The 26,162-nt window shown below is 42.3% G+C and overlaps 1 protein-coding gene across 1 annotated transcript in view; it reads left to right on the forward strand.

The window, feature by feature from the left end:
• The window catches only part of TTN (titin), a 234,957-nt gene that overhangs the window by 42,392 nt on the left and 166,403 nt on the right, over positions 1-26,162 (forward strand). The window contains exons 44-77 of the mRNA XM_077181862.1: positions 5,789-8,308; positions 8,990-9,268; positions 10,314-10,877; positions 11,306-11,587; positions 11,683-11,961; positions 12,328-12,606; positions 12,703-12,981; positions 13,105-13,392; positions 13,511-13,789; positions 13,890-14,171; positions 14,279-14,557; positions 14,673-14,951; positions 15,046-15,324; positions 15,442-15,729; positions 15,828-16,106; positions 16,274-16,555; positions 16,677-16,955; positions 17,098-17,376; positions 17,471-17,749; positions 17,852-18,139; positions 18,315-18,593; positions 18,798-19,079; positions 19,670-19,948; positions 20,057-20,338; positions 20,847-21,125; positions 21,236-21,523; positions 21,730-22,008; positions 22,106-22,384; positions 22,487-22,765; positions 22,866-23,153; positions 23,286-23,573; positions 24,455-24,736; positions 25,455-25,733; positions 25,846-26,127. Coding sequence (XP_077037977.1) covers positions 5,789-8,308; positions 8,990-9,268; positions 10,314-10,877; positions 11,306-11,587; positions 11,683-11,961; positions 12,328-12,606; positions 12,703-12,981; positions 13,105-13,392; positions 13,511-13,789; positions 13,890-14,171; positions 14,279-14,557; positions 14,673-14,951; positions 15,046-15,324; positions 15,442-15,729; positions 15,828-16,106; positions 16,274-16,555; positions 16,677-16,955; positions 17,098-17,376; positions 17,471-17,749; positions 17,852-18,139; positions 18,315-18,593; positions 18,798-19,079; positions 19,670-19,948; positions 20,057-20,338; positions 20,847-21,125; positions 21,236-21,523; positions 21,730-22,008; positions 22,106-22,384; positions 22,487-22,765; positions 22,866-23,153; positions 23,286-23,573; positions 24,455-24,736; positions 25,455-25,733; positions 25,846-26,127 — 12,087 coding nt within the window. The remainder of the gene's footprint in view (positions 1-5,788; positions 8,309-8,989; positions 9,269-10,313; positions 10,878-11,305; positions 11,588-11,682; positions 11,962-12,327; positions 12,607-12,702; positions 12,982-13,104; positions 13,393-13,510; positions 13,790-13,889; positions 14,172-14,278; positions 14,558-14,672; positions 14,952-15,045; positions 15,325-15,441; positions 15,730-15,827; positions 16,107-16,273; positions 16,556-16,676; positions 16,956-17,097; positions 17,377-17,470; positions 17,750-17,851; positions 18,140-18,314; positions 18,594-18,797; positions 19,080-19,669; positions 19,949-20,056; positions 20,339-20,846; positions 21,126-21,235; positions 21,524-21,729; positions 22,009-22,105; positions 22,385-22,486; positions 22,766-22,865; positions 23,154-23,285; positions 23,574-24,454; positions 24,737-25,454; positions 25,734-25,845; positions 26,128-26,162) is intronic.

The following is a 26,162-nucleotide window of genomic DNA, read 5'->3' on the forward strand; positions in this document are numbered from 1 at the left end:
CGCTACCGGACACCCACTGGGGAGTATATGGATGCCCTGACCATGCTCCCCCTGTGTGAGAGGAGGCATCAGCCTCCAGACCAGCCCCAGTCAAATGGGTTTATGACCCCCTGTGAAGCCCTGGAGCCATCAGGCAGGGACATGCCACCAGCATTCCTGAAGGCATTGAGCGGAAGGAGGTTGTATGAGGGCAGCACACTGATGTTTGTGGCTGAGGTGGTGGGTGTGCCCAAGCCAGGAGTGAAGTGGTATCATAATAAGTCTCTGCTAGAGCTGGATGAGAGAGTGCAAATAGAGAAGGACGGGGACAAATATATTCTGGAAATTACTAATGTCCAGAAAGCTGATGAAGGACAGTATCTGTGCCATGCAGTGAACATTGTCGGGGAAGCTAAAAGTATTGCAGAAGTGGAGGTTTTGCCTGAAGATGGACGGTCACTGGCGCTGCCACCCCCTGTCACCCACCAGCATGTTATACACTTTGACATGGAGCAAAGCACATCTTCGAGGTCCCCTTCACCACAGGAAATCCTCTTGGAAGTGGAGCTGGATGAAAATGAAGTGAAAGAGTTTGAGAAGCAGGTCAAAATCATAACCAGTCCTGAGTTTAGCCCAGACAAGAAGAGCATGGTGGTTTCCCTAGATGTACTTCCACTTGCCTTGTTAGAGCAAGCTGCAAGCTTGGCAGCAGGGGAGAATGAGGATGTAAAAATTGATTTCCAAGTAACTGAAATGCCTCCACGCTTTGCTGTGCCCATTACAGATATCAAGGTGACAGAAGGCTTGGATGCAGTTTTTGAGTGCGTTGTAACAGGTACTCCTGTCCCAGTAGTTCAGTGGTTCAGAGGTGACACATGTGCGACACCTGGCACAGGGAAGTATGTTGTGAGTCAGAAGGAGGGACTTCACAGTCTGAAGGTCAAAAATGTAGGACCTTCTGATAGTGGCTTGTATCGCTGTCAGGCAACTAATAGGCTGGGAGAAGCAACTTGCAAAGGCTCCCTTATGGTCATGGCTCAGCAGGAAGCAAATGCAGTGAGCAGTGAGACAGTCACAGGCTGTGAGCCACACAGGTCCCAGAAGTGTGACTTGCTTTTGAGTACGACTGTGAGCCCAGGTGATCAGTCAGAAATAGAGCTGGAATTTGAGTTTGAGCCGCACAAAGATGACTCAGAAAAAGCAATCCAACTGCTTGCAGTGACTCAACAAGAGCAGGAAGTGGAAGGGGAGAAGCATGTCAACATTAATTTTGATGTGTTTGCAGAGCCATCCAAAGAGGAATGGGTGGAGTTTAGGGCAGAGGACTCAGAGAGCTGCAGCTTTGAGTTCCAGGTCACAGAAGCTCCTCCCAGATTTGTGAGGCTTATTTCTGACTACAGTACATTTGTAGGTGCCTCAGTGTGCTTCCAGTGTCTTGTGACTGGTTCCCCCTGTCCCAGTGTCCACTGGTACAAGGATGGGGTGTTGTTGGAAGGGGATAGGTACTGTGCACAGGAAGAGCAGAACGGCTTGCACAGTCTTACCATTGAAAACCTGGTGCAGAGTGACAGTGGGCAGTACAAATGTATAGCTACTAACAGGGCAGGAACTGCTGAGACTTGTGCTGTGTTAACATTATACTAAATTTCCATCATTTATTTCAGAGTCTGTCTTGAAATACTAAGTGTTTTTATGTTGTTCTTCACTGCAGGTAAAAATGCAGCACTCATTTTAGGGGCATTGTTTTCATCTCTCTAAGGATGAAAACCACTCTGTGGGCATATTTGTATTTCACTTAGGTTTGCCTTCTTTGACAAATTTAAGTGAGATTTAATCCATGCATAGATTTTGTGCACACTTTCTGCACTGAGGGATATTTCAGACTCCTTCTACGCTCCTTGTTCATTCTTGTAAAGATATTTTAATTGACACTCATTTGCGTAGGATTAATTTTTTGGTATAATGTATATATACCATGTGTCTGTAACAGTGCAATCACTATTGTTTTATGTAGGCTAGAAATCACCTGAAAATGTAGACACCACCTTTTTCTTGTGACCTAAAGGTATGGAACGCTAACTTATGTTTGCTGTTTCGTTTGGGTATAGTTCTGTTAAAGAACTCCTTAAATTGTTACTTCCCCTTCTCAAAATGTTGTGTCAGAACATGATTCAAATCCTGTTTATGGTTTCTATCACTGCAAAATTCTTACATCTATGGGCCTCTTTCATGGAATTAAATGCCTTTTTTAAGTCAATGAAATTATGCTGTTGCAAAGAAAAGAGCAGAGCAATGGGAAGAAAAATGAAAATTTTGCACTTGTAGAGACTGAACAGGATTTTCTTCTCTATTACCAAGTAATAAACATGAAAGCATATTTTGTACTGTATTTTTAGAAGTTAAAGGGAAAGGACAAAGGGAGTGTATTAATAACGAATCAATTATATTACTGTAAATTCATTAAAATAATTTTGGTTGTCCCTGTATTCCAGTGTCATTCGTAAAAAAATGCATAGTAGTAAAAACCATAAGATATTTTTATGCAGTATTCTTCTCACATTAGAACTGGATCTCTACATATTCCTTTTTTCTTTCTCTCCTTTTTTTTTATTATTAAGAACAGTTAAGTGTGCTCTGTATCGAGATGACCAGAAATAAGGGGAATATATTCAGTTGTTATGTGTGGCATTTTCTCAGCACAGGAGATTTTTGCATTAATGTTCTCAATGTGAATGTATATTTTTATATTTAAAGTAATGCTAATATTTATGAGGAAGCAGCAGTAGCTGACATAATTGAATCAGAATTAAATCTATCTTACATAAACAATGATAAATTGATTAAGAAAATCTGTTAAATGGAGGAAAGCTATTAATTAACGTTCCTCAGAACCTAAATTACTTTCTAATGCACATACCAACTTTCCAGTCACCTATATGTCAAGATGAGATCTTGAGTTCAAGACCCCTAAGCAAAAATTGGTTTTACTTTATTTATCTGTTAATGAGATTCTTCCAGTTAGTTACAAATTGCTGTCAGTTGCCTTGCAAAAAGTTTTAAGCAGAGTGACTTTAAGCATAAAAACTACTCCTATAGTATGTTCAGTTTTCTTCATACCATTTCTTATTTCTGAGTTTGATGTGTCCTCAAAGTGAGACCAGCATGTCTCAAAAAATCTGTTATCTTCTAATACTATCCCATCACTCACCTGGGATACTAATTTTCATTCAAAAGATTCACTTTGCCCAATCATGATGCCTGATAAAAATTTAAAATCAGGAGTGGGAAGTTCTAATAACCCAGTACCCAGGCAAAATGACTGAAGTGTTTAGGCTAATGCAAATGTGTCACTTCAGTGTCTTCTCAGTCATGAGCCCTCGATAAATATTTAAGATTTGTATGTTAAAAGGCAGAGTTAATTGTGCTTTCTGCCATGGTGGTAGGAAAGAGAAGCATGACTGTCTGACTCGATGTTGTGCTGGGAATGAATTACTCCATGATGTGTCCTTAATCCATTCCTTGTGTAGATGTGTAGCACTAACTGGTTGATTAGACAGCAGAGGTCCTTAGGGAGGTTGGCATGAATTGTCTGATGTTCTATGTCAGCTGGGATGTCAGGGGTGTTTAAGTTCCAAAGTCAAAGAGGTCAGAGGCCCTTTGATTAGGTCCTGCGCAATTGTGAAGTGTGTTTATTTTGCATGTAAATCTGAATATTTTTAGAAGAAAGAGGCCCATAACTTGTTTTTTGAGCCATAAGCCACACAGGTCCAAGTTCATATCTGAACTATATATCTGAAATATATGGCCAAGCATCTTTATCTCTACCCATGTAGTGTTGTTTGTGGTTTATGTAAATTTATAAGTCTTGGTTTAAGTTTTGTACATTAGCCAGGAGCACCTGGTTCACCTAAGCTACAACTATTAAATCTGGAGTAATCCTAGGTTTGAATGAACTTAGTATGGGACAACTGGTATAGCTTGACTATCTCTTTTAAAAATTTTGTGGTTTTCATAGGAATCAAAAAGCTCACAATTTTATTTTCGGATTTAATGTTGTCTTCATTTCTACAAAACAAGTATCTTAAAAAAAGAATTAAGTATGTTTATTTGTCATCAATGTATATTGAATGTTAACATGTATGGTTAATTTGTGAAATAAATATGAAATTATTTATCTCCATTGCTTCTTGTACTTTATTCATTTTACAAACATATCTAAAATATGAAGAAGTATCTGTGTAGTTCTTCTCTCATAAATATCCAGGAACACACAAAAGTGCATTAATTTTTGCCACACTCCTATGTATAAAGCATTCTTCTGTGCTAACATGGGTTTCACTCTGCAATTTTTATATATTTAATTTTTTTATTTTATTGTCCCAATTCTGCCACCCATTCTCGAATTTATTTGCACAATTTATTACTGTTTTAACAAGGTTGGTAAGTTATGCTGAAGGATTGCTCTGATTTTTTTTTACTTAAGCATTTCTTCCCTGCAGTTAATCATTGCATGCTATGTCACTATAATCACTGTGCTATGTCATTTATATTATGGCATTTGTGGTGAGACTAATAATTACTAAAACAAATGAGAAAGAATTGGGTGACAGTTTGTTCTTTTTTTATGTTTGTTGCTGGAGTGCAGCAAAAATTCTTATCTCTCAATAAGTTTTAAAACTGAAGACACTGTAATTGAGAAGCTTCTCAATTACACTGCCTAGAGACATTAATCTGCTCACACTTTTATTCTTTTTTTTTAACTCATATCAATCAAATACTCTGGGCCTTTACTGAGGAAATTTTACTCAGTGAGGACAACTGTATTTGATTTCCAAAGGTTTTCCTTGCATCATGCTTTTCATGAATTTTTCCATTCCTGGAGATTCCATATTTCACTGATGTTTCTGTTGTCAAACATCTGCAGAGATGTTCTTGCCTCTGTTTCCTCTCATTTTAAACAACTGTTGGAACTAAAGTTGTCTAGTGCATAGATCTATAAATTCAAAAAGGCAAGAAAACAAAAAATCTTAAAAGTCTGTTCTCTTTTTCTCTGACATTGTGCGAGTTTTAATATGCCACATCTTGACAGAGAGGAGTTCAAAAGCAGAGACTTAAATCAATTATATTAAATCAAAGGTTTAAACTTGTGATGTTTGTAATAATGATGCTGTAAACTTAAGGGTCTAATGACAAAACCAGGACAAAGCTGTTAAGGTAGAAGTAATCTTTTGGTGTGCTAGACAAAAGATAGAGTTTAAAGAGATGAACTAATGCATCAAAAGAAAGGTTAGTGTGCTGAAAAGATTGCAGGTTTGTTGGTTGGTTTGGTGGAGGGGGGTAGGATTCAATCCTAATTATGGCATTCTGGTTTTTTTTGTTGGTGTTTGGAATTATATCAGGGTCTTAGCACTGTTCTGCTGTATTGTTTGCATAGGTGTACATACAAATATGTTTAAGACATGCTGCTTTAATTATATCTGTGAAATGCATCAATGTTGCTTGATTGTTACTTGCACAGTGCACCCAGGAGGGATATGTCTAACCCATACTGTGATGTCAGGTTTAAAGACACACCCGTCCTGATCAAGATAGGAAATTCTTAAGCAACCTGACAACACAGCATGTCTTACTCATTTTGGCAGGCGTGACAGCAAGGAGACCACACAGACCTCCTGTTCATTGCTAGCTGCTGTATAGTATTGAGAAAGCCTCTAGCTATAGAAAAATAGATGGCCTAACACTGTGTATTGCTATCTACAAGTGTTCTCATAAATATTCCAGTAAAACTAAACAATTTTTTTCCATACAGACATCACTAGGTCTCTTATTGCCTCTTCTGAGGAAGGAAGAAATGAAGGCTACAGCAGCGGCCTTCAGTTGCCTGATAGAGAGAAAACACTTGAATTTGAGCCTGAAAAACCAGTTTATTTCAGCAAAGCAAGGATGAAAATTGAGGAAGAGGGCAAAGCCCCTGTTTTCCTCAAACGGGTCTCAGATGTTGAAGTTTGGCAGGGAGATGTAGCTAGGCTCTCTGTTACTGTTACTGGCAGCCCCACACCCAAAATCCAATGGTTTTTCAATGGTAGGAAGCTAGCCCCATGCATGGACTGTAAGTTAGTATTTACTGGCAGTGACCACAGCCTCATCCTTCCATGCGCGGGAGTGCAGGATGAGGGTGAGTATCTGTGCGTGGCCAGCAATGCTCACGGTGAGACCAGCTGCAGCGCCCAGCTCCACGTGCGCCAGAGGCAGCCGGGCTCCCCCTGCTTTGCCAGGCAGCCGGGCAGCATGCTGTGTGCCCCGGGCTCCACGGCAGTCTTTGAGTACACTGTGGAGGGCAGGCCGTGCCCCGACGTGCTGTGGTCCAAGGGGAGCGAGCGGCTCCTCTCCGACGCCCGTCGCTCCATTGCTCAGCGCCCTGACGGCTCGGGCTCTCTGACGGTGTGGCACTGCGTGGAGGAGGACTCTGGGCTCTACACGTGCAGGGCTGTGAGTGCCCTGGGGGAGGCCACATGCTCTGCTGAGCTCCTGGTGCTGTGCCAGGAGCGCGCTGGGTGCAGCCAGAGCCCAGCCTTGCAGCACTCGGCAGTGGCAGAGGAGCAAAGCCCTCTTTTCTGCGAGGAGGCTGGTGAGCTTTCTGCAATGGAAGAAGCATTTAGTCTTGAGCCCAAGAGGGAGCCTTCAACCCTCCTTCAGCTCCAGATGAGCCAGGCAGTGTACATGCTGCCCAGGGAGGACATCTTGCCTGGCCTGCCACCGACCTGTCTGGCAGCGCAGAGTGTTGAAGAGATGCTCACCCAGGCAGCCACAATACAAGAGAGCAGCAGGCTTCCAGCAGAGCCTCTGGAAACCCTCCCTGCTGGCTCTCAGGGTGTGGTGCCTGCAGCAGTGATGGAGACACAACTGCCAGGCTGCCTTGGGACTGTAGCTGCACAGATACTCATGCCCAAAGAAGAAATCATCCCCAAGGCAGCAGAACAACTGGCTACTCTGAAGACAGAGGCTTCCCAAACCCTTCTACAGGTGTCCAGCACCACTGAGAGCCATGTCATGGATGGTGACCAAATCCAGATCCTTGAGGGCTTTCAGATAGCACAAGGTGAGCTGAAGGCTGAACCAAGATTTCTCTCTGAATTGGCTTCCACTGGGGGCCAAGCTGTCCCCCTGGAGAACATTTCTTTCCTGGAAACAGCAAAGGAAGATTTTGCTGCAAGAATACATGAGGGACAGGCTGTGAGATTTCCCTTGCTGCTGGAAGAAAACCAGTCCATGGAGGAAGAACATGTTGACCTTTCCGAGCCACTTAAGCAGTGGCACAGGACAGAAGGACAATCCCATGAAACAATGTACTCTCATGAGCTCCAGCCAAGCCAAGTCCTCAACAAAGACAGTGAGCTCACTGCTCTGGTTCCCAAGAGCTGCAGCTTAGACATAAAGTCTCAAATCAGAAATGCACTGAAAGCTGCAGTGGTAAGTGGGGAAAACCTCTTGTTTTCAGAATGGTTGGCTGATAAGGAAGATGTTAAAGTACAGGCAATAAACATCACCAAGGACAATACGCATACCTTGTGCACATACGTTGTGACCACAGGAGGATGCAGTCCCATAGAAATCCAAGTCTCCTTGGGAGAAGTGAACATTCAGACAGCTGACCAGAAAAGAGTCTTGAAGGAAGTTTTCTATTCCTTTCTTTGTGAAGATAAATGTTCCCTGACTGGTGAAAAATCCAAAGCATTGCCATTCTCTGCCAGTCCACTTCTGTCAGGAAAATCCTATGATGAAATCTTTGAGCTGGAGCCCCAGCAGGCTGAGAGGACTATGGAGGCAGAAATACAACTGGAACACCTTTTGTCTGCACAAGTAATCAAGGCTGAGCATGATCTAATCAAGGATGTGGGTGCTGATGTAGCCTCTGCAGATGTTCTTACAGAGACACCTACAGAGATACTGAAAAGAAAAGAGAAAAGGGAAGAAAACTGTGAGGAAGAGGGCAGAGAGGGTCTAGAAACTAGAGCTGGAAAGCAAAAGGATGAGCTGGGCAAAGAAGGTTATCCCATCATACACAGCAAACTGGTTGACATTGTTGTGGAGGAAGAGGAGAGTGTCGGGCTGGTGTCTGTCATAACAAACGCCAGAGAGGTGAACTGGTACTTTGAGGGTAAACTGGTCTCTTCAGGCAACAAATTCAAGTGTTTGCAAGATCAGGACACATACACACTAGCAATAAGCAAAGTGTGTGGGGAGATTCACCAAGGACAGTACACCTGTGAGGCGCTGAATCAAGGTGGAAAAAGAGCAACAGCAGCAAAACTCACAGTTGTTAAAAGAGGTTGGATTATGGGGATAAAATAATCTTTTTAATGCACTGCTCTACTAATGAACCTCCCCTACCATGTATATCTTTGGACAGAGATACAGTATTAATACCATCATGCCACTAATCAGAGGGCCCTATTTCTCTCTGGATTGATAGTCTCCTTTTACCACATTGCAAGGCCTCTCACTTCCATTACCCCAGTCTTTGGTCAGGAACTTTTTTGTTTCATTGCACTAGCATGTTCAGGACAAAGCCGTATCTCAATCCCAACCATTTCTCCTATTATTGGCTGAGAAGTGGACCTGCTCTTCCCATTTTTCTCACTGCTGCACCCTCTCTCACTCCTTAGAGTCATTGCACTTCTCGTTCACACCATAGTTGCTCACAAGTCCAGAACAGATTACTATAAATTTATATCCTATTGCTATTGTTCATTGCTATTTCACTTTGTTTTTCCAGTATCACCACTGTTTCCTGATGTCATTATGCACTGTGAGACTGTCTGTCCACTGAGTCTAGTACTGCTTTTAGTACTGCTTTCATTTCTTACAGATATTTTTTCTTTTACAGTCACTTTATGTGAATTGCAAGTATGTCACCTTTTTGGTGGTTTTTTTTTTTCAGTCAGTCAATCACTTAATTTCAGAATGGCAGCAGGCAGGGTTTTGAGTTACTCTCTGCTTCTAATTTCAGTTGCACCGATCCTGAGGAGAAGGCTTGAACCCTTGGAAGTGGCTGTGAATCATGTGGCCAAGTTTACCTGTGAGGTGGAGATGGCTCCCAATGTCAAGTTCCAGTGGTACAAAGCCGGACGAGAGATATATGACGGGGACAAATACTCCATTCGCACCTCCAACTACCTCTCCACACTGGAGATCCCAAGGCCTCAAGTTGTTGACTGTGGGGAATATAGCTGTAAGGCTTCCAACCAGCATGGCAGTGTAAGCTCTACAGCTGTTTTAACAGTAACTGGTAAGTACAGACCTTCAAACTCTTCTCTTTTTCCATAAAATACCTTGGTGTATTGTAATGCCTTCACTGCTATACTTGCATATGTTTATTGTAGGACTCTTGGTTGCCATCATAATACATAATCCATACCTAATTTTGGCAGGCACAAGCATATAAAAGAAATAACTTTTGAGAATGCTGCTTTTAGGGGCTTTCTCTATGAAGGGAATCAGTGTGAAAAAGCTTCAGAGGGAAAGGAAGAAGGGGGAAAGAGAGTAGGAAGAAACAGCATGGGATTGCTTTGCGAATTCATTCTTGAAGAAGGTTTATTTCACAAGAAACACTTTTAAATCTGATTTCTTGGTGTAATAGTCACTGTGTGATTATCCTAGCACCCTAGATTTATCCTGCAACTATACTTGCGACGCAGGTTATGCAGGTTTGCATACCTGAACATCTTTGTGCCGTTGCCAAAGGGGAGCTCTGTGACTGGGGAAATAGATCTTCTTAAATAAAAGGAGGTTTAAAGGGTTTCAATTTGCAAATTTTTTTGTGTCTATTGAGAGCTATACAGTGGGTTTTTTTCTTTAAAGAAAGAAACAAAAAGCTATTATCCTTTGGGAGTTTCTTTTATGATGACTTTTTTTACTCTGACTTTTCTCTTTCTGGGAGGAGTCCTTATGTGGTCTTTGCTACGTGCTAGGTGCTAGAGCCTAGAAAAAGGTGCATGAACAGTGAAATGCATACAAACTTGCCCATCTTGAGAGAACAGTGAGCAAATATCTCAGTCTTGAGGGAGGAATTTAGGGCTTTTTGTTTATTTTCCTTTAGTTCGTGCGTTGCTCCAGAGATTCAAGATGCCTTCAAGCTCTGGAGCAATACATAGACTGAAGAAGTACAAAACCAAAAGCCAAAATTTATCATCTTTAACACCTCTTATCTCCTTCACTGCTATTTTCTTTTGCTTAAGTGTTCAGTGACAAGCTAGCCTCTCTTGCTCTCTATCTCTGGAAAATGTGGCTCTACTCCTCACCTCTTGATAACATTGAACCCCTTTGTTTTGCAGAGGCATTTCCACCAACGTTTCTTACCAGACCTGAACCTATTACTACTTTTGTTGGCAAAAGTGCCAAGTTCCTGTGTACTGTTTCGGGCACTCCAGTCATCGACATCACCTGGCAGAAAGATGGAACAACTATTTCACCTTCAGACCACCATAAGATCTCCAAAGTGGAAAATAAACATGTTTTAGAAATTTCCCTTCTTACTGCTAGTGACAGAGGGGTTTACACTTGCAAAGCTTCCAACAAGTTTGGGGCTGATATTTGCCAGACTGAAATGGTCATTATAGACAAGCCCCACTTCATTAAAGATTTGCAGTCAGTACAGTCAGCAGTTAATAAAAAAATACGCCTTGAATGTCAGGTAGATGAAGACAGGAAAGTAACTGTAGGGTGGACAAAGGATGGAAACAAAATCCCTCCAGGCAAAGATTATAAGATTTACTTTGAAGACAAAATAGCCTCACTTGAGATTCCTCTGGCTAAGCTCAAGGACTCAGGCCACTATGTGTGTACTGCTTCAAATGAGGCAGGAAGCAGCTCCTCTTCTGCCAGCGTCACAGTCAGAGGTAAGATAGTTCTATGTCCCCTTTACCTTTTGTCTTCTTGGGTTCCCCATTTCTTCTTTCACAGGCAAAAGACTTCTTTGGGCTGAAATTACACTGAATTCTTCTCAGACCTGCTACCTGGTCCGTTCCCTGTAAAGTCTTTTCCCCTGCTGCCTTACAGTGCACCATGTGTTACTTCACTATTTCTTTCATCAGAGAAAATCAAGAATTTCTCCTGCCTGCGGGGTAGAGATGGATGAAGAGGGAAAGCAAAGACACAGACGCTGCACCTCAGCAAAGATTATGCTGATCTCTTGTGAAGCTGTATTTTGTTCTTGCTCTGGGAAGCAATCTTTCAAAGCTTTGTATTTCAGCTTTCTTTCCTTTTCCCCCTTACCTTTTCCCCTCCCCCCTTTTTACCATCTCTTCCCCTCTCTTCCCATTTTCAGAACCACCATCCTTTGTGAAGAAGGTTGATCCATCTTATTTACTGACCCCAGGCGACTCTGCACGCCTTCAATGCAAAATCAAAGGGTCTCCTGAAATCCAGGTTACTTGGTTCAAGAACAATAAGGAAATCCATGAAAGTAACACACACAGGATGTCCTTTGTCAATTCTGTGGCTGTGTTAGATATTTTGGAAATGAAAGTTGATGACACTGGGACCTACTCATGTGAAGCTGTCAACGAGGTTGGAAGTGACAGTTGCACCACCGAAGTGGTTGTCAAAGGTCTGTCCTTGTTGCTGCCAGTCACATTCTTGAGAAAAACCTTCCTTCCTTTTTTTTTGGCATGGTTGACTAATTCTTTCTTACTACTTTTATAGAGCCTCCATCTTTCATCCGAACACTTGAACCTGCAGAGCTAGTGAAGGGAACAAACCCCATTCTTCAGTGTGAGGTTGCTGGCACTGGACCCTTTGAGATTAGCTGGTACAAAGACAAGAAACAGATTCGCAGTAGTAAAAAATACAGGTTGACCTCTCAGAAGGCTGTTATTTCTTTGGAGGTGTCTTCATTTAATAGTGCAGATGTCGGTGAATATGAGTGTGTGATAGCTAATGAAGTCGGGAAGTGCATGTGCAGTGCCACATACATCTTGAAAGGTCAGTGGGAGAGAGAAAACTCCATTTACTGAAGGGAATGGCAAAAACCTCTTATTTCATAAAATGTCTTCTCTTTGGATTTGTGGGAGGCTGGGGAGACTGGGGACAAAGAATATCTTCTATTCTTAAAATTCTGTGTGTGTCTTGAGTCTTATCTGGCATCAAACCTGTGAATTTGAAGAACATTGAGATTAATGGGCCATTAGCTCCCAGCTGGAGAAAGCACTTCTCCAACTTGCCTGCTCTTTGGCTGAATTGCAACATGTACTGCACATACTGTCTTACAAAACTATCATTAAGTAGCATATTTTATGTGATGATGTAATAGTAGATGAGTATTTTTCTCTTGTCTCTTCTTTGAACTAGAACCACCATCATTTGTTAAGAAAATCGAAAATGTGACAGCTCTGGCTGGAGATAGTGTTACATTACAGGCCGTGGTGAAAGGGTCAGAGCCTATTTCTGTGACATGGATGAAAGGCAAAGACATTATTAAAGATGATAACAATGTGAGAGTGACATTTGATCATGGTCTAGCAACACTGCAAATTACCGGAGTCCAGCTGAGCTCTGGTGGCAAATACACCTGCGTGGCTGAGAATGATGCAGGAAGTCAGTCCTGCTTTGGTGAACTAGCAGTGAAAGGTCAGTGGAGAAGTGCTGTGATCCCTGCAGTCTGCCACCTGAGAGAAGAAGAAATTTCCTTTTGTCCTTAACACCAGTTGTTTAATTCTGTTGTAGAACCTGCCAAAATAATTGAAAAAGCCGAAATGATCCAGGTTACAGCAGGGGAACCAGCTATTTTGGAGTACACTGTCACAGGCACTCCAGAGCTGAAAACCAAATGGTTCAAAGATGGAAAGCCACTCCCTGCCAGCAAAAAATACAGGATCAGCTTCAAAAATAACATTGCTCAACTCAAGTTTTATGCCGCTGAAATGCAGGACAGTGGTGAATACACCTTTGAGATATCTAATGATGTGGGCATCAGCTCTTGTACTACCAGCTTCACTGTGCTAGGTTGGTACTGCCTCTTTGCAGAGAGCCCTGTTGCTCTGCTCTGTGCCTAACAAAGCCAGAAGCAGAACAGCACTCCTGTTTTGCTCATGTGTTCCTTTCTGTCATTTTTTTCACTCTCAACAGATCGCACTCTCCCTCCCTTCTTTACTAAACCACTGAAGAATATTGACAGCATCATTAGCGCCTCGTGCCGCCTAGACTGCAAAATTTCAGGCTCTCTTCCAATGACTGTCTCATGGTTTAAGCAAGATACTGAGATCACTTCAAGTGCCAAGTATACAGTACACTTTGCAGAAGGCTCAGCATCTCTGGAAATAAAACACCTTGATGCAAATGATGCTGGGGTCTACATTTGCAGAGCCACAAACTCTGCTGGTAGCAAAGAGAGCAGTAGCACTTTGTTTATAAAAGGTTTGGCAATTTGTTTCACTTTTCTTGGAATCTTGCTTATCTTGTGATAATACTTTTCTTTCCCAAAATACAAGCCCTCTCTTACTCATTGCATTTTTTTCCTTTCAACGCAATCCAGAGCCACCCAGCTTCACTGTAGAACCAGAGTCTCAAGATGTATTGCCTGCATCAACTGTACATTTCAAAGGAATGTTTAAAGGCACAACACCACTGACAGTGAAATGGTTTAAAGGTGATACTGAGCTGGTGACAGGAGGAGCCTGCTACATTATGACAGAAGCATTAGCAAGTTACTTGGAGCTTTATGCAGTCAAACCAACTGACTCTGGAAAATACACCTGCAAAGTCTCCAATGTAGCTGGTTCAGTATCATGCAGTGCAAATTTATTTGTGAAAGGTTTGCATTCTTACTCTTATTTAAAATTCTAGTTGCTGGATTAACACAGCAGCACTCTTTCCTGTGTTCTTTCTTCTGAACACTCTTCTTAAATCCACAGAACCTGCTGCCTTTAAGGAAAAGCTAGAGCCAACTCATCTCATAAAGAAAGGTGGATATGCTGAACTGACCTGTGAAGTCACTGGTACTCCTGAGATTAAAATCACGTGGTTCAAGGATGATAGAGAGCTAAAAGAGAGTGACAAATACAGGATATCTTTTACAAAATCTTTGGCAATACTCCGTGTTTCAGAGGTTGATACTGAAGACAGTGGGGAATACATTTGTGAAGCCAAAAATGATGCTGGAAAAGATATCTGCAGTAGCGTTGTTACAGTCAAAGGTGTGTGTGACATCCAGCCACAGAGTTTGTATCTTTACCCTCAGTACAGTGGTACCGGCTTCAAAAGTATGATTAATGCAAATTGCACTTTCTTTTTCATACTGTAGAGTCACCTTATTTTAGCAAGGAGTTTCAATCCATGGAAGTCTTGAAGGATTCTGATGTGGTTTTGCAGTGTGAGGTGCTTGGCACGCCTCCCTTTGAAGTGTTCTGGGTGAAAGATGATAAACCCGTGCGGAGCAGTAAGAAGCACAGAATAAACATTGAGAAATCTTTGATTAGCCTCCATGTTTTCAGGTTTGATGCTTCTGATGTTGGGGAGTATCAGTGTAGAGTAACAAACGATGTTGGGAGCTGCCTCTGCCGTTCAGAGGTCACGCTGAAAGGTTAGTGCAAGGTGCAGAACACCACTAGCATGCTCTTATCTCAGTGTGGTTTTCCATGCCACACTGTTTGTTACACACCAGACTTGTACTTACATAACCACTTTCTTCCTGCCAGAGCCTCCACAATTTTTGAAGAAGATAGAAAACATTAGCTCCCTTCGAGGGGGAACGGTTGTGTTTCAGGCTGCTATTAAAGGTTCCTTGCCCATCACTGTGTCCTGGTTGAAAGACAATGATGAAGTGATTGAAGACAACAATATCAAAATGACCTTTGTGAACAATGTTGCCACTCTTATGGTGAGATCTATTGAGCTGAAACATGATGGGAAATATTTCTGTCAGGCTAAAAACGAGGCAGGAATTCAGAGGTGTTCTGCTCTGCTGACTGTCAAAGGTTGGTCTTACCCTGAAGGCTTGCAATGATCTGGGACAGTTCCCTTGTGATTTTTACAGATGTGCTTAACACTCTATCTCCTTGTTTACAACAGAACCTGCTACAATTGTCGACAAGGCTGTGTCAATAGATGTGACTGAGGGAGACCCAGCAACCTTGCAGTGTAAATTTTCAGGAACAAAACCTATTACAGCCAAATGGTTCAAAGATGGCAAGGAACTGACATTGGGCCCAAAATATAAGATCAGTGTAACAGATACCGTCTCAGTCTTAAAGGTGCTTTATGCAGATAAGAAAGATAGTGGAGAATACATTTTTGAGGTTCAAAATGATGTTGGGAGCAGTAGCTGTTCTGCCAGCATTAATGTCCTAGGTGTGTATGGGCTTTCTCTTATTATTGCTTTTAGATACCAAATATTTTCTCCTGAGCTGACATGCCACAATCGCTGTTGAATTTTTATATTTTGTCTTTTTACTCTGTCTTGGATAGATCTCATTATACCACCTAAATTCACCAAAAAACTCAAGAAAATGGACAGCATTAAGGGGTCTTTTGTCCACCTGGAGTGCATAGTGTCTGGTTCACATCCTATAAGTATTCAGTGGTATAAGGATGGCCAAGAAATAACAACAAGTGAAAAGCATAAATACTCTTTCCATGATAATACTGCATTTCTGGAAATAAATAAACTGGAAGGCACAGACAGTGGCTCTTACACTTGTGAAGCAACAAATAAAGCAGGAAGCAGCCAATGCAGCGGGTTCTTAACAGTAAAAGGTTTGAGTTCCTTCTTTGTCTTCTGTTAGGTCTCTCATGCATGTTTTGGATTTCCCCATCTCAGAGTAATCCCCTTTCTTCCTTTTTGCATGTTATAGAGCCACCATATTTTGTGGAAAAACCCCAGTCTCAAGAGGTTGTGCCCAATGCTAGGGTTCAGTTCAAAGCGCTGGTGAAAGGGTCTACTCCTCTGCAGATAAAGTGGTTTAAAGACAGCCAGGAGCTCTTATCTGGAGCCAGTCGCTCTGTCTGGAAGGATGACACTTCTAGTGTTCTGGAGCTCTTCTCAGCTAGGACATCTGATTCTGGGAACTACACTTGTCAGATAAGCAATGACGTGGGGACTGCAACCTGCAAAGCAACTCTGTTTGTAAAAGGTGTGCAACCCAATCTTCTAATTTTTTTGGTTCTGATTTTTATGTGTAGTTTTGGTGGGAAGGGGAGGAGGCCTTTTAGCCTTTTTTTTTTTAATTTTGGGGTTTTTTTATTTTTTTATTCCTACCTTGAATATCATAAAGCCTCAACTTCTCTGTCCATCTTCTAGAGCCCCCCAGATTTATTCAGATGCCAACTTCTGTAGTAGCTTTGCGTGAAGGACAGTCCACCACTTTTGAGTGCCAGGTAGTAGGCACGCCAGAGATCCACATTACATGGTACCTGGATGGAAATGAAGTGACTGACAAAGCTAAGTACGGCATCTCCTTCATAGATGGTTTAGCCACTTTGAGAGTCACTCAAGCCAGAGTGGCAGATAGTGGGATTTATGTTTGTGAAGCCCACAATGATGCAGGTAGCGAGAGCTGCAGCGTCGAGCTGAAAGTAAAAGGTTGGTTTTGAACATCTTGTCATCTCTGTCACATATCTGGGGTGAGGAAGTAGGAGATACTTCTTCTCCCCTCAAAACTATTTGAGGTTATTATCTACTTTCCCCTCATTCTTCTTTATAGAGCCTCCAACCTTTGTTCGGGAGCTGCGTCCCACCGAGGTAGTGAAGGGCTCAGAGGCCACACTAGAGTGTGAGGTGTCTGGTACCCCTCCATTTGAGGTGAAGTGGCTGAAGAACAATAAGGAGATGTTCAGCAGCAAGAAATACACCATCTCCACCAAAGAATCAGTATTTACTCTTACTGTGACTAACTGTGACGTCTCAGATGTTGGTGAATATCAGTGTATTATATCAAATGAAGGTGGGAGCTGTTCTTGCAGCACAAGACTCAGCTTAAAAGGTCAGTCCTCTAGGAAGCACACCTCAAACATTATATGCCCCAGCTAAAGTGTAGTAAGTGGAATTACTTTATATGATCTCTCTTTCTCCTCTTCCCTTTCCATGATTTCTCTTCTGAACAACAAACAAAACTCACACCACAGAACCACCATCCTTCGTCAAGAAGCTGGAGAACGTCACTAGCATTTTGAAAGGTGATGCATTCTTTCAGTGTGTCGTAGCAGGTGCTCAACCCCTATCTGTGTCATGGATAAAAGATGAGAAAATACTAGAAGATGATGAGCACCACCACATTACCTTCGAGAACAGGGTAGCCACACTGAAGCTTACTAATGTTGACCTCAGCCACCGAGGGAGATACACCTGTCAGGCAAAGAACGAATCTGGCGTGGAGAAGTGTTTTGCTTTGCTTTTTGTACAAGGTGTGTACAAGGCGTAACCTTGATGAGTACTTGGAAAGTCAGTTCCCTACCTATGTAGCTAACTGCTGTAATTTTTATACTCTTTATACCTCAGAGCCCGCACAGATCATAGAAAAGGCTAAATCACTTAAAGTCACTGAAAAAGACCCCGTGACTTTGGAGTGTACTGTGGCTGGGACACCAGAGCTCCGAATAAGATGGTACAAAGATGGCAAACAGCTCCTGCCCAGTAGATACTACACAATGAGCTTTGAAAACAATGTGGCCAGTTTCAGGATTGAACCTGTATCAAAGGAGGATAGTGGCACATACAGTTTTAAGGTTGAAAATGACTTCGGAAGTAGCACCTGTGAAGCTGTTCTGACTGTACTAGGTTTGTATTGCCAATCCATCAAGGAGGAAATGAAAAATAATCTCCGTGAAAGATAAGCAAGAAGTTAACTGGTGTGTTTTTGCTATTTTTTTTGTTGGGCAGATCAATCAATTCCTCCTGTATTTATCAAAAAGCTAACCAAAAAGGATACCATTCTGGGATCTTCTATCCAAATGGAGTGTAAAGTGTCTGGGTCACTCCCAATTGTTGCAAAATGGTTTAAGGATGGAAAAGAAATAACTGACAGTGCAAAATATAGAAGCCTGTGCCATGAGAACACTATGTCACTTGAGATTGCTAACCTAGAGCTGGCAGACAGTGCAAATTACACATGCAGTGTCTCCAATGTTGCTGGAAACGATTCTTGCAGTGCTGTCCTGACTGTGAAAGGTTTGAAACTCTTTTACTACTTCTTATCTATGATAAATGCTGGGAAAATCTTATGCTAACACTCTTATACATCTTAATATTAACACTGGAAACTTGGTCCCCAAGCTTGCCTCACTGATTTTCTTCATTCTTAGACATTTCTGATGTAACTGTGTCTTTTTCTTAAAAACTGCAGAGCCACCAAGCTTCTTAGTAAAACCTGAAAGCCAACAAGCCATACCAGATTCCACAGTGGAGTTTAAGGCCACACTGAAAGGAACACCACCCTTCACAATAAAGTGGTTCAAAGAAGACTTAGAACTTGTATCTGGTCCAACTTGTTTCATTGGGATTGAAGGTTCAACTGGGTTCTTAACCCTCTATTCAGTGGATTCTTCTAGGAGTGGGCACTACACTTGCCATGTTTCAAACGATGTTGGCAGTGACTCTTGCACTACAACACTGTTGGTAACAGGTGTGCACTCTTTCTTGTTGTGTTATCTTTTTGTCTCCTTCTTCTCCTTTCTTTTTTCCAAGCCCACCTTGGTGATCTTTGATACACTGCCAAGTGAATTCCCTACCCTGTGTTTGCAACCCACTGTTGTTTGGCTCTTTTCTTACCATTTTCTCTCCAGTATTAGATCAGATCTTCCTGACCCCACTTTTTTTGGTTTTTTAGAACCCCCCAAGTTTGCTAAGAAGCTAGAGGCAACAAAAGTAGTCAAGCAGGGTGACTCAGCCCGGCTTGAGTGCAAAGTAAGTGGATCTCCAGAGATGAAAGTAGTGTGGTTCAGAAACGACCATGAAATTGTTGCCAGTGAAAAATTCCGGACATCATTCATTGACTCTGTGGCGGTGCTTGAAATGAATCATCTCAGCACTGATGAGAGCGGTGACTACATCTGTGAAGCTCACAATCCTGCCGGCAAGGCCAGCTGTAGCACCAAAGTCACAGTGAAAGGTTAGCTGTCCTCTTGTTTTCCAGCTGCACCTTATTTTTCCCCTGGTGGCTGTATCCCTTAGAAATACACAGGAACATGAGATTAATTAATTTCAGGACTGCCCTGTTCTTCATGTCATGTTTGTTTCTTGATGCCCCCACATCTTCTCTGCCAGTGTCTAAACAAGAGAGATGATGTTCTTAATGCAGATGAGTACTAAGCTAGTTTTTCCGCAGTTCTATAATTTTAATATCCAAGACAGTTCGTAGTGGGAATTGCTATATCAAGATGCTGAAATACAAAGAGAAAGAACAGACACAAACTGACTAGTGTCAGTTTTGCACCCTGTATGGGAGATTATTACCAGCTAAATGAGACCTGTACCCTCTCTGCCAAAGGTCTGTTTACCTTTTCAAAAGGGGAGTTAAGGGCTCTTAATGCTCACTTTTGTACAAGCTCATTTCATATTGTGCACAGAAAAAGAGGGAAGTCTTGCCCATTCTGTAGTTATTCTCAGCAGTCCCGTTTTCCAGAAGCTAGTATCTGTAGACTCTTTGTTGATCAAAGAGCTTCAAACTACTTTCTAAATGTTCCTTTCTTCCCTTGTTAGAACCTCCTGTCTTTAGCAGGAAGCCTTCTCCTGTAGACATTGTCAGAGGCTCTGAGGTTAGCCTGGAATGTGAGATTTCAGGAACACCTCCATTTGATGTTGCCTGGTACAAAGACAGGAGACAAATCCGCAGTAGTAAGAAGTACAAGGTTACAGCCAAAAACTACCACACGAGCGTTCGCATTCTTAATGTCGAAGCTGCAGATGTTGGTGAATATCACTGCAAAGCACAGAACGATGTAGGAAGTGACACTTGTATTTGCACTGTGAAGCTGAAAGGTAAAGTACTGGTACATGTGTCTTCTGCAGTGCTCCCAAGGGCGCTGCATTGCTCTTCCTTGTGGAACCACTGTGAGTATTTACTATAACTGCATATTTCTTCTTCAGAACCACCAAAATTCGTGACTAAAATAAACAGCATGACTGTTGTGGTTGGTGAACCAGTAGAGTTGCAAGCAAGAGTGGAGGGCTCCCAGCCAATTTCTGTGCAGTGGCTTAAAGACAAAGAGGAAATTATCAGAGAAAGTGAGAACACAAAGATAACATTTATAGAAAATATTGCAACTTTGCAATTTGTGCGCACAGAGACCAGCAGTGCTGGAAAATACACCTGTCAGATCACAAATGATGCTGGAAGTCGCGAGTGTATGGCTACCTTAACTATTCTAGGTAGGTAAAAAGCACAAATTCATGGAAGTTTCTTTTTAAAGTTAGAAAAAGTTGGCTTTTTTTATCAGCTGTATACTTTGCTTATGCCTCTGAGCTCAAAACAAAGAAAACAGAATCCTTCTCTCCCCAACAAGCAGAAGTCAGGTTCCATATTTCCAGTAGTCCAGCAATAGAGTTGGAAGGAACCACTCTATATTTCAGTCATGTCTTTTGCTCATGCCTGCTCAGAGAGGGAGATTAAAATACTTTATATTTTAAATTAAAAGATACTTTAAAATTATTTAAATATTTTAAAATAATTTTACTTAGTTTTGGAAAGTATTTGAAATTTGCAGTTTTAGAGTAACAGAAAGGATGGAAAAAACAGGTGTAAAAAACTCCACACCCCAAGAAATCAAAATTTCCTTAGTATTAAATGTGTAAGCCCCATCTCATAGTGTATAATACTTACAGCTAATACTTATCAAACCCTGTTTTAACCATGTATATTACCCATCTCTCCTTCCAGAGCCTGCAGTCATTGTAGACAAAGCAGAGCCAATGAAAGTTACTATAGGAGATGCCTGTACTTTGGAATGCAAAGTAGCAGGCACACCACAGCTTTCCACTGGGTGGTTCAAGGATGGCAAAGAACTGACCAGCAGCCAAAAATACAGAATCACTTTCCTCAATAATGTATCTACACTTAAAATTATGGATGCAGAAAAGGAAGATGGTGGATTGTACACTTTTGCTGTGCAAAACGACGTGGGGAAAAGCAGTTGCACAGCATCAGTTGATGTTTTAGGTTGGTTGGGTAGCTTGTCTTCTATCTTTTACAACAGCTTTTGTTTGGCCATTCTCTGTCTTTTACTCATTTTCTCTCTAACCATGGATTTATTATGTTTTCTTATGCAGACCGAATCATTCCTCCTTCTTTCACAAGAAAACTAAAGGACAGCCCTTGTGTTCTGGGTTCCTCAGCACTGCTGGAATGTAAAGTGTCAGGTTCACCTACTATTTCTGTTGCCTGGTTCCAAAATGGACTTAAGCTAGTCAGTGGAGAAAAACATCAAATGTCCTTTTCAGATAACCTATGTGTTTTAGAAATTAATTCACTGAGTCACTCAGATACTGGCACTTACACCTGCAAAGCTACCAACACAGCTGGCTCAGATGAATGCAGTGCTGTATTGACTGTACAAGGTGGGTATATGATAGTCAGGAAGCTCTCTGAGCTATTCTTTTCTCTTTCTCTCCTGAAATTATCTGCAGTCTTTTGTAAATATTCTTGGGGAAAATTATTGACAGAAAAATAAAGATTTTGCTCTTTATCTTCAGTAGGTGTGTGGAAATACTGGAGCTATGCTGCAGCAATTTGTCTTATCTATCTTTTTCTTTTGTGTATTTAGAGCCACCTTCTTTTGAGAGGACCCCAGAGCCTCTGGATGTACTGCCAGGCACAAGCATCACTTTCACATGCGTTGTCAGAGGAACCCCTCCTTTTAAGGTTAACTGGTTTAGAGGGGCCAATGAACTTGTGCCAGGGGACAAATGCAATATCTACTTGGAGGAGTCCACTGTGGAGCTTGAGTTATTTGATGTAACTCCTCCCCAAAGTGGAGAGTACACTTGTCTAGTGACTAATGATGCTGGCAGGGTAAATTGTACGACACACCTCACAGTAAAAGGTTTGTAAAGATGATGTCTCTCCATTTACCTTAAATTATTGTTTCCTTCTCTCCAATTGGCATGTTGTGCTCAACATTTGTGACTTACTCTCATTAGAGCCAGCTGTCTTTGTAAAGAAACTGAGTGATCAGTATGTGGAGCCTGGCAAGACCATCATCCTAGAGGGCACTTACACAGGCAGCCTGCCCATCTCTGTGACATGGAAGAAGAATGGCCACACCATCACACAATCTCAGAAGTGTAGCATCACCACCACAGAGAAATCCTGCATCCTAGAAATACTTGACAGCACCAAAGAAGATGCAGGAGAATACACTTGCCATGTTGAAAATGAGGCAGGAAGAGATGTTTGTGAGGCTGTAGTCTCTACCCTAGGTGTGTGCTCCCTTTGCTTCTTTTCCTTGCCCTTTTTTTCAAGTGTATGCTTTCCAAAACCTGGCACACAATAAGCCTGTCTAACTGCTTCTCTTTTTTTAGAACCTCCCTACTTTGTTACACACTTGGAACCTCTTGAGGTTTCAGTTGGGTCTTACACAACATTGCAATGCCATGTTGCTGGAACACCAGAAATTACTGTGTCTTGGTACAAAGGTGATACGAAACTCAGGTCTACTCCTGAGTATAAAGTGTTCTTTAAAGACAATGTTGCTACACTTATCTTCAACAAAGTGGCTAGCAGCGACAGTGGAGAATATATCTGCAAGGCAGAAAACAGTGTGGGAACTGCATCTACAAAGGCTCTCTTAACAGTTCAAGGTGATGATTTTATATTAGCTTGCTAAAACTCTTTTTGTCTTGCCAAACTATAAAAAGTTGCTTCCTGGGGTGTATTTATCCTTTACTTGCTTTCTTCCAGAACGCAAACAACCACCTTCCTTTGCAAGAAAATTAAAGGACCTTGAGCACCCTGCTGGTTTGCCCCTTAAGCTCATGTGTCGGCTCAATGGCTCAGAGCCCATTACTGTCACTTGGCACAAAGATGGTGTGCTGCTAAAGGATGACCACAATATGCACACATCCTTTGTAGATAATGTTGCAGTGCTGCAACTGGTGCGAACTGAGATGAATCATACTGGGCAATACACCTGCACAGCAACCAACTCTGTGGGCACTGCCACCTCAAGTGCTAGGCTCACAGTGGCAGGTGTGTTGGCTTATAAAACTTTTACTTGGATCACAGGTTCCTCCCTCTTATTTCATGCATGCAATGGTACCTGTGTGTTGGATTAGCTTTTTTCTGAGGTATGAGTATTACATGGCTTTCTTGTGTTTCTAGAACCCAAGCAAGCACCTGTCTTCGACATCAAACCAGAATCTATTGACGTGCCTTTTGGAGAAAGTGCTGATTTTGAATGCCACGTTACAGGAGCCCAGCCAATACACATAACGTGGTCCAAGGATGGTCGGGAGATCCGAACTGGAGGAAATTTCAATATTACGTTCACAGCCAACACAGCTCACCTTCGAGTGCTCAGAGTGGGTAAAGGAGACTCTGGCCAATATACTTGCCAAGCTAGTAATGAAGCTGGGAAAGACTTCTGCTCAGCCCAACTCAGCGTCAAAGGTATTAAGATTAAGTCACCTTTGTTTGTGCATTTTCTTTTTCTTGGGTAAAGAGACCTCTTTGTCTTTGATCTTCTACCATTTCTAGTTTAGAAATATATAGAAAGTAGCTTTCTAGACTGCAGATATAAATCATGTAATGACCTTCTCCCATCATACTGTGTAACTGCAGAAGTCTTGTGTGCCTGCAAAATCTCAAAGGAGAAAGGTACCTGTATGAACCTGTTTGTATGGAGAGTTGCACTCACACTGCTTTTTACTTTAATAACTATAGCACTGTGGTAGTCACTCATAGCAATTGCTATATGGAAAATTATTAGTAAATACAGCTCTACCTTGCATTTTTTGGCCTGTATAGGTGACTCTTTGAAATTTGATAAAGATTTCAGTTGGAGTTCTGAACTGTTGATTTAATCTAGACTATGAATCATCTAATTTCTTAATGCAGAAATATACTTTAAGGATGTCTAAGCAAGTGAAACGATCCCTACCGTGTTTCCGTTGCTCCCAGGGATGAAGGGCTTGTCAAATCTTTCATGTTGGCCTGGGAACTCTGTTACTTGTTACTACTCAAAGGTAACAGCAAAATTTCAATTGGGTGGAGCAACCATTCTTTGTGTATCTTTTACGGCTTCAACTGTCTGATGCAGCAGGGTCCAAAGCTGGCAGAACAGAGTTTGGCTTGTTGTCTTTGCCTTCTTTTCTTCATCTTCTGTATTCCCTTGGAAGGAAACTCTGGTTGGGAATGCAGCCAACTTCTGTAACGATTTTATTTTTGTGCTGTAGTACTCTTGTGCCTCCCAGAACTCTTGCTCCGTGCTGTAGATTTCACATGGCAAACAGGTAAGTTGTCATTCTCTACATACTTATTCTGTTCTGCAGAACCTCCCAAGTTCATCAAGAAGCCTGAAGCTTTGCGGTTCGTGAAGCAGGGGGACACAGTTCAGCTTGAATGTAAAATCAGTGGCACACCAGAGATCAGAATCGTGTGGTACAAAAACGATCAGGCACTCCAGGCAAGCGAGAGGCTGCACATGTCCTTTGTCGACTCTGTGGCAATGCTGACCATCTTGGGTGCCACTGCTGAAGATGCTGGGGATTACATCTGCGAAGCCCACAACTCTGCAGGCACAGCCAGCTGCAGCACTTCAGTGAAAGTGAAAGGTTAGCACAAGCTCCGCACTCCACCAGAATCCCTGGCTGCCAGGCTGCTCCCAGCTGCACTGCTGCTGCAGCAGCTGGTGCCTGCTGGCCCAGTGTCTCTCCAGCTGATCTTGCATTTAAATGCTGATGTGTTTAAGCAGCAGAGATCAGGCAGGAAACAATGGTGGGCGTTCAGCACTCTGCAGTCATTCCCTCCTCTCCCCATTTAAGTCAGTTGCAGGATGAGCAAGGCAAGCTTTTCAGATTACAGCGGAAGCATGGACTAGGTGGAACACCAGCCATGGTGAGGAAGCTGGGAATACTTTTCAGCCATCCCTCTGCCTCCTTTTTATACACAGTGATACTGACAGGAAGGAAATTTAAGAAGGAAGAGGAGGCTGTGTAGCTAAGCTTCACTGACTGTAGCTTTCATGACTAGAAAGAGTGGGGGGAAAGATGGAATGTAAGATGGAATGACACCCTAGAGTGCAGGAAGAGTGGCTTTTGGGGAAGGACACTGAGCACTGATTCCAAACAGGTGCAGAAGTATCACATTTTCTGCCCTTTCGACACAGAGTGGTGGGATTTTTTTAGAGGAGAGGCCACATATTTAAAAGCTAAATATGTGTTTACAATATAAGCGTAGGCTCCCTTCCTGAATATGTTGCTTCCTACTGCTATCCAGAAAACCACCCAGAGAAGGAAGCTCACACATTATGATGTGATTCTTTTTTTATAGAACCACCTGTTTTTAGCAAGGTGCCAAGCCCTGTGGACACTCTTAAAGGCTCAGATGTTATCCTTCAGTGCGAGATAGCAGGGACTCCACCCTTTGAGGTGGCTTGGTTCAAGGACCGGAGGCAGGTCAGGAGCAGCAAGAAGTTCAAGGTGACAGCAAAGCACTCCATTGCCAGTCTTCATATTCTCAATTTGGAATCTCAAGATACTGGAGAATACCAATGCAAAGCTATGAATGAGGTGGGAAGCGACACTTGCACCTGCCCAGTGAAATTCAAAGGTTTGTATGCCAGGGGATCAGCACTGCCCTCTTTTCTTGATCTCCTGACTGTCGCTTTTTCAAGCAAGCATGTATGATTAATTGTCCTCTGCCTCCTTGTTTTTGCTATCAGAACCTCCACGGTTTGCCAAGAAGCTGAGTGACACAGCAATCTTCATTGGGGAGCCAACAGCCCTGCAGGCAGTAGTGGAAGGATCCCCACCAATTTCTGTTGTCTGGCTCAAGGATAAGGGTGAAGTTATTAGGGAGAGTGAAAATGTTCAAATGTGGTTTATGGACAACATTGCAACTCTTGAGATTGCCAGTGCAGAGGGAGCTGACGTTGGGAAGTACATCTGTCAGATCAAAAATGATGCTGGCATGCGGGAGTGCTCTGCCTTTTTACAGGTCCTAGGTGGGTATAGCCTACTCCACTATAGGTACTGTGTC

The sequence above is a fragment of the Agelaius phoeniceus genome, chromosome 7 (assembly GCF_051311805.1).
Source record: "Agelaius phoeniceus isolate bAgePho1 chromosome 7, bAgePho1.hap1, whole genome shotgun sequence".
Classification (NCBI taxonomy): Eukaryota; Metazoa; Chordata; class Aves; order Passeriformes; family Icteridae; genus Agelaius; species Agelaius phoeniceus.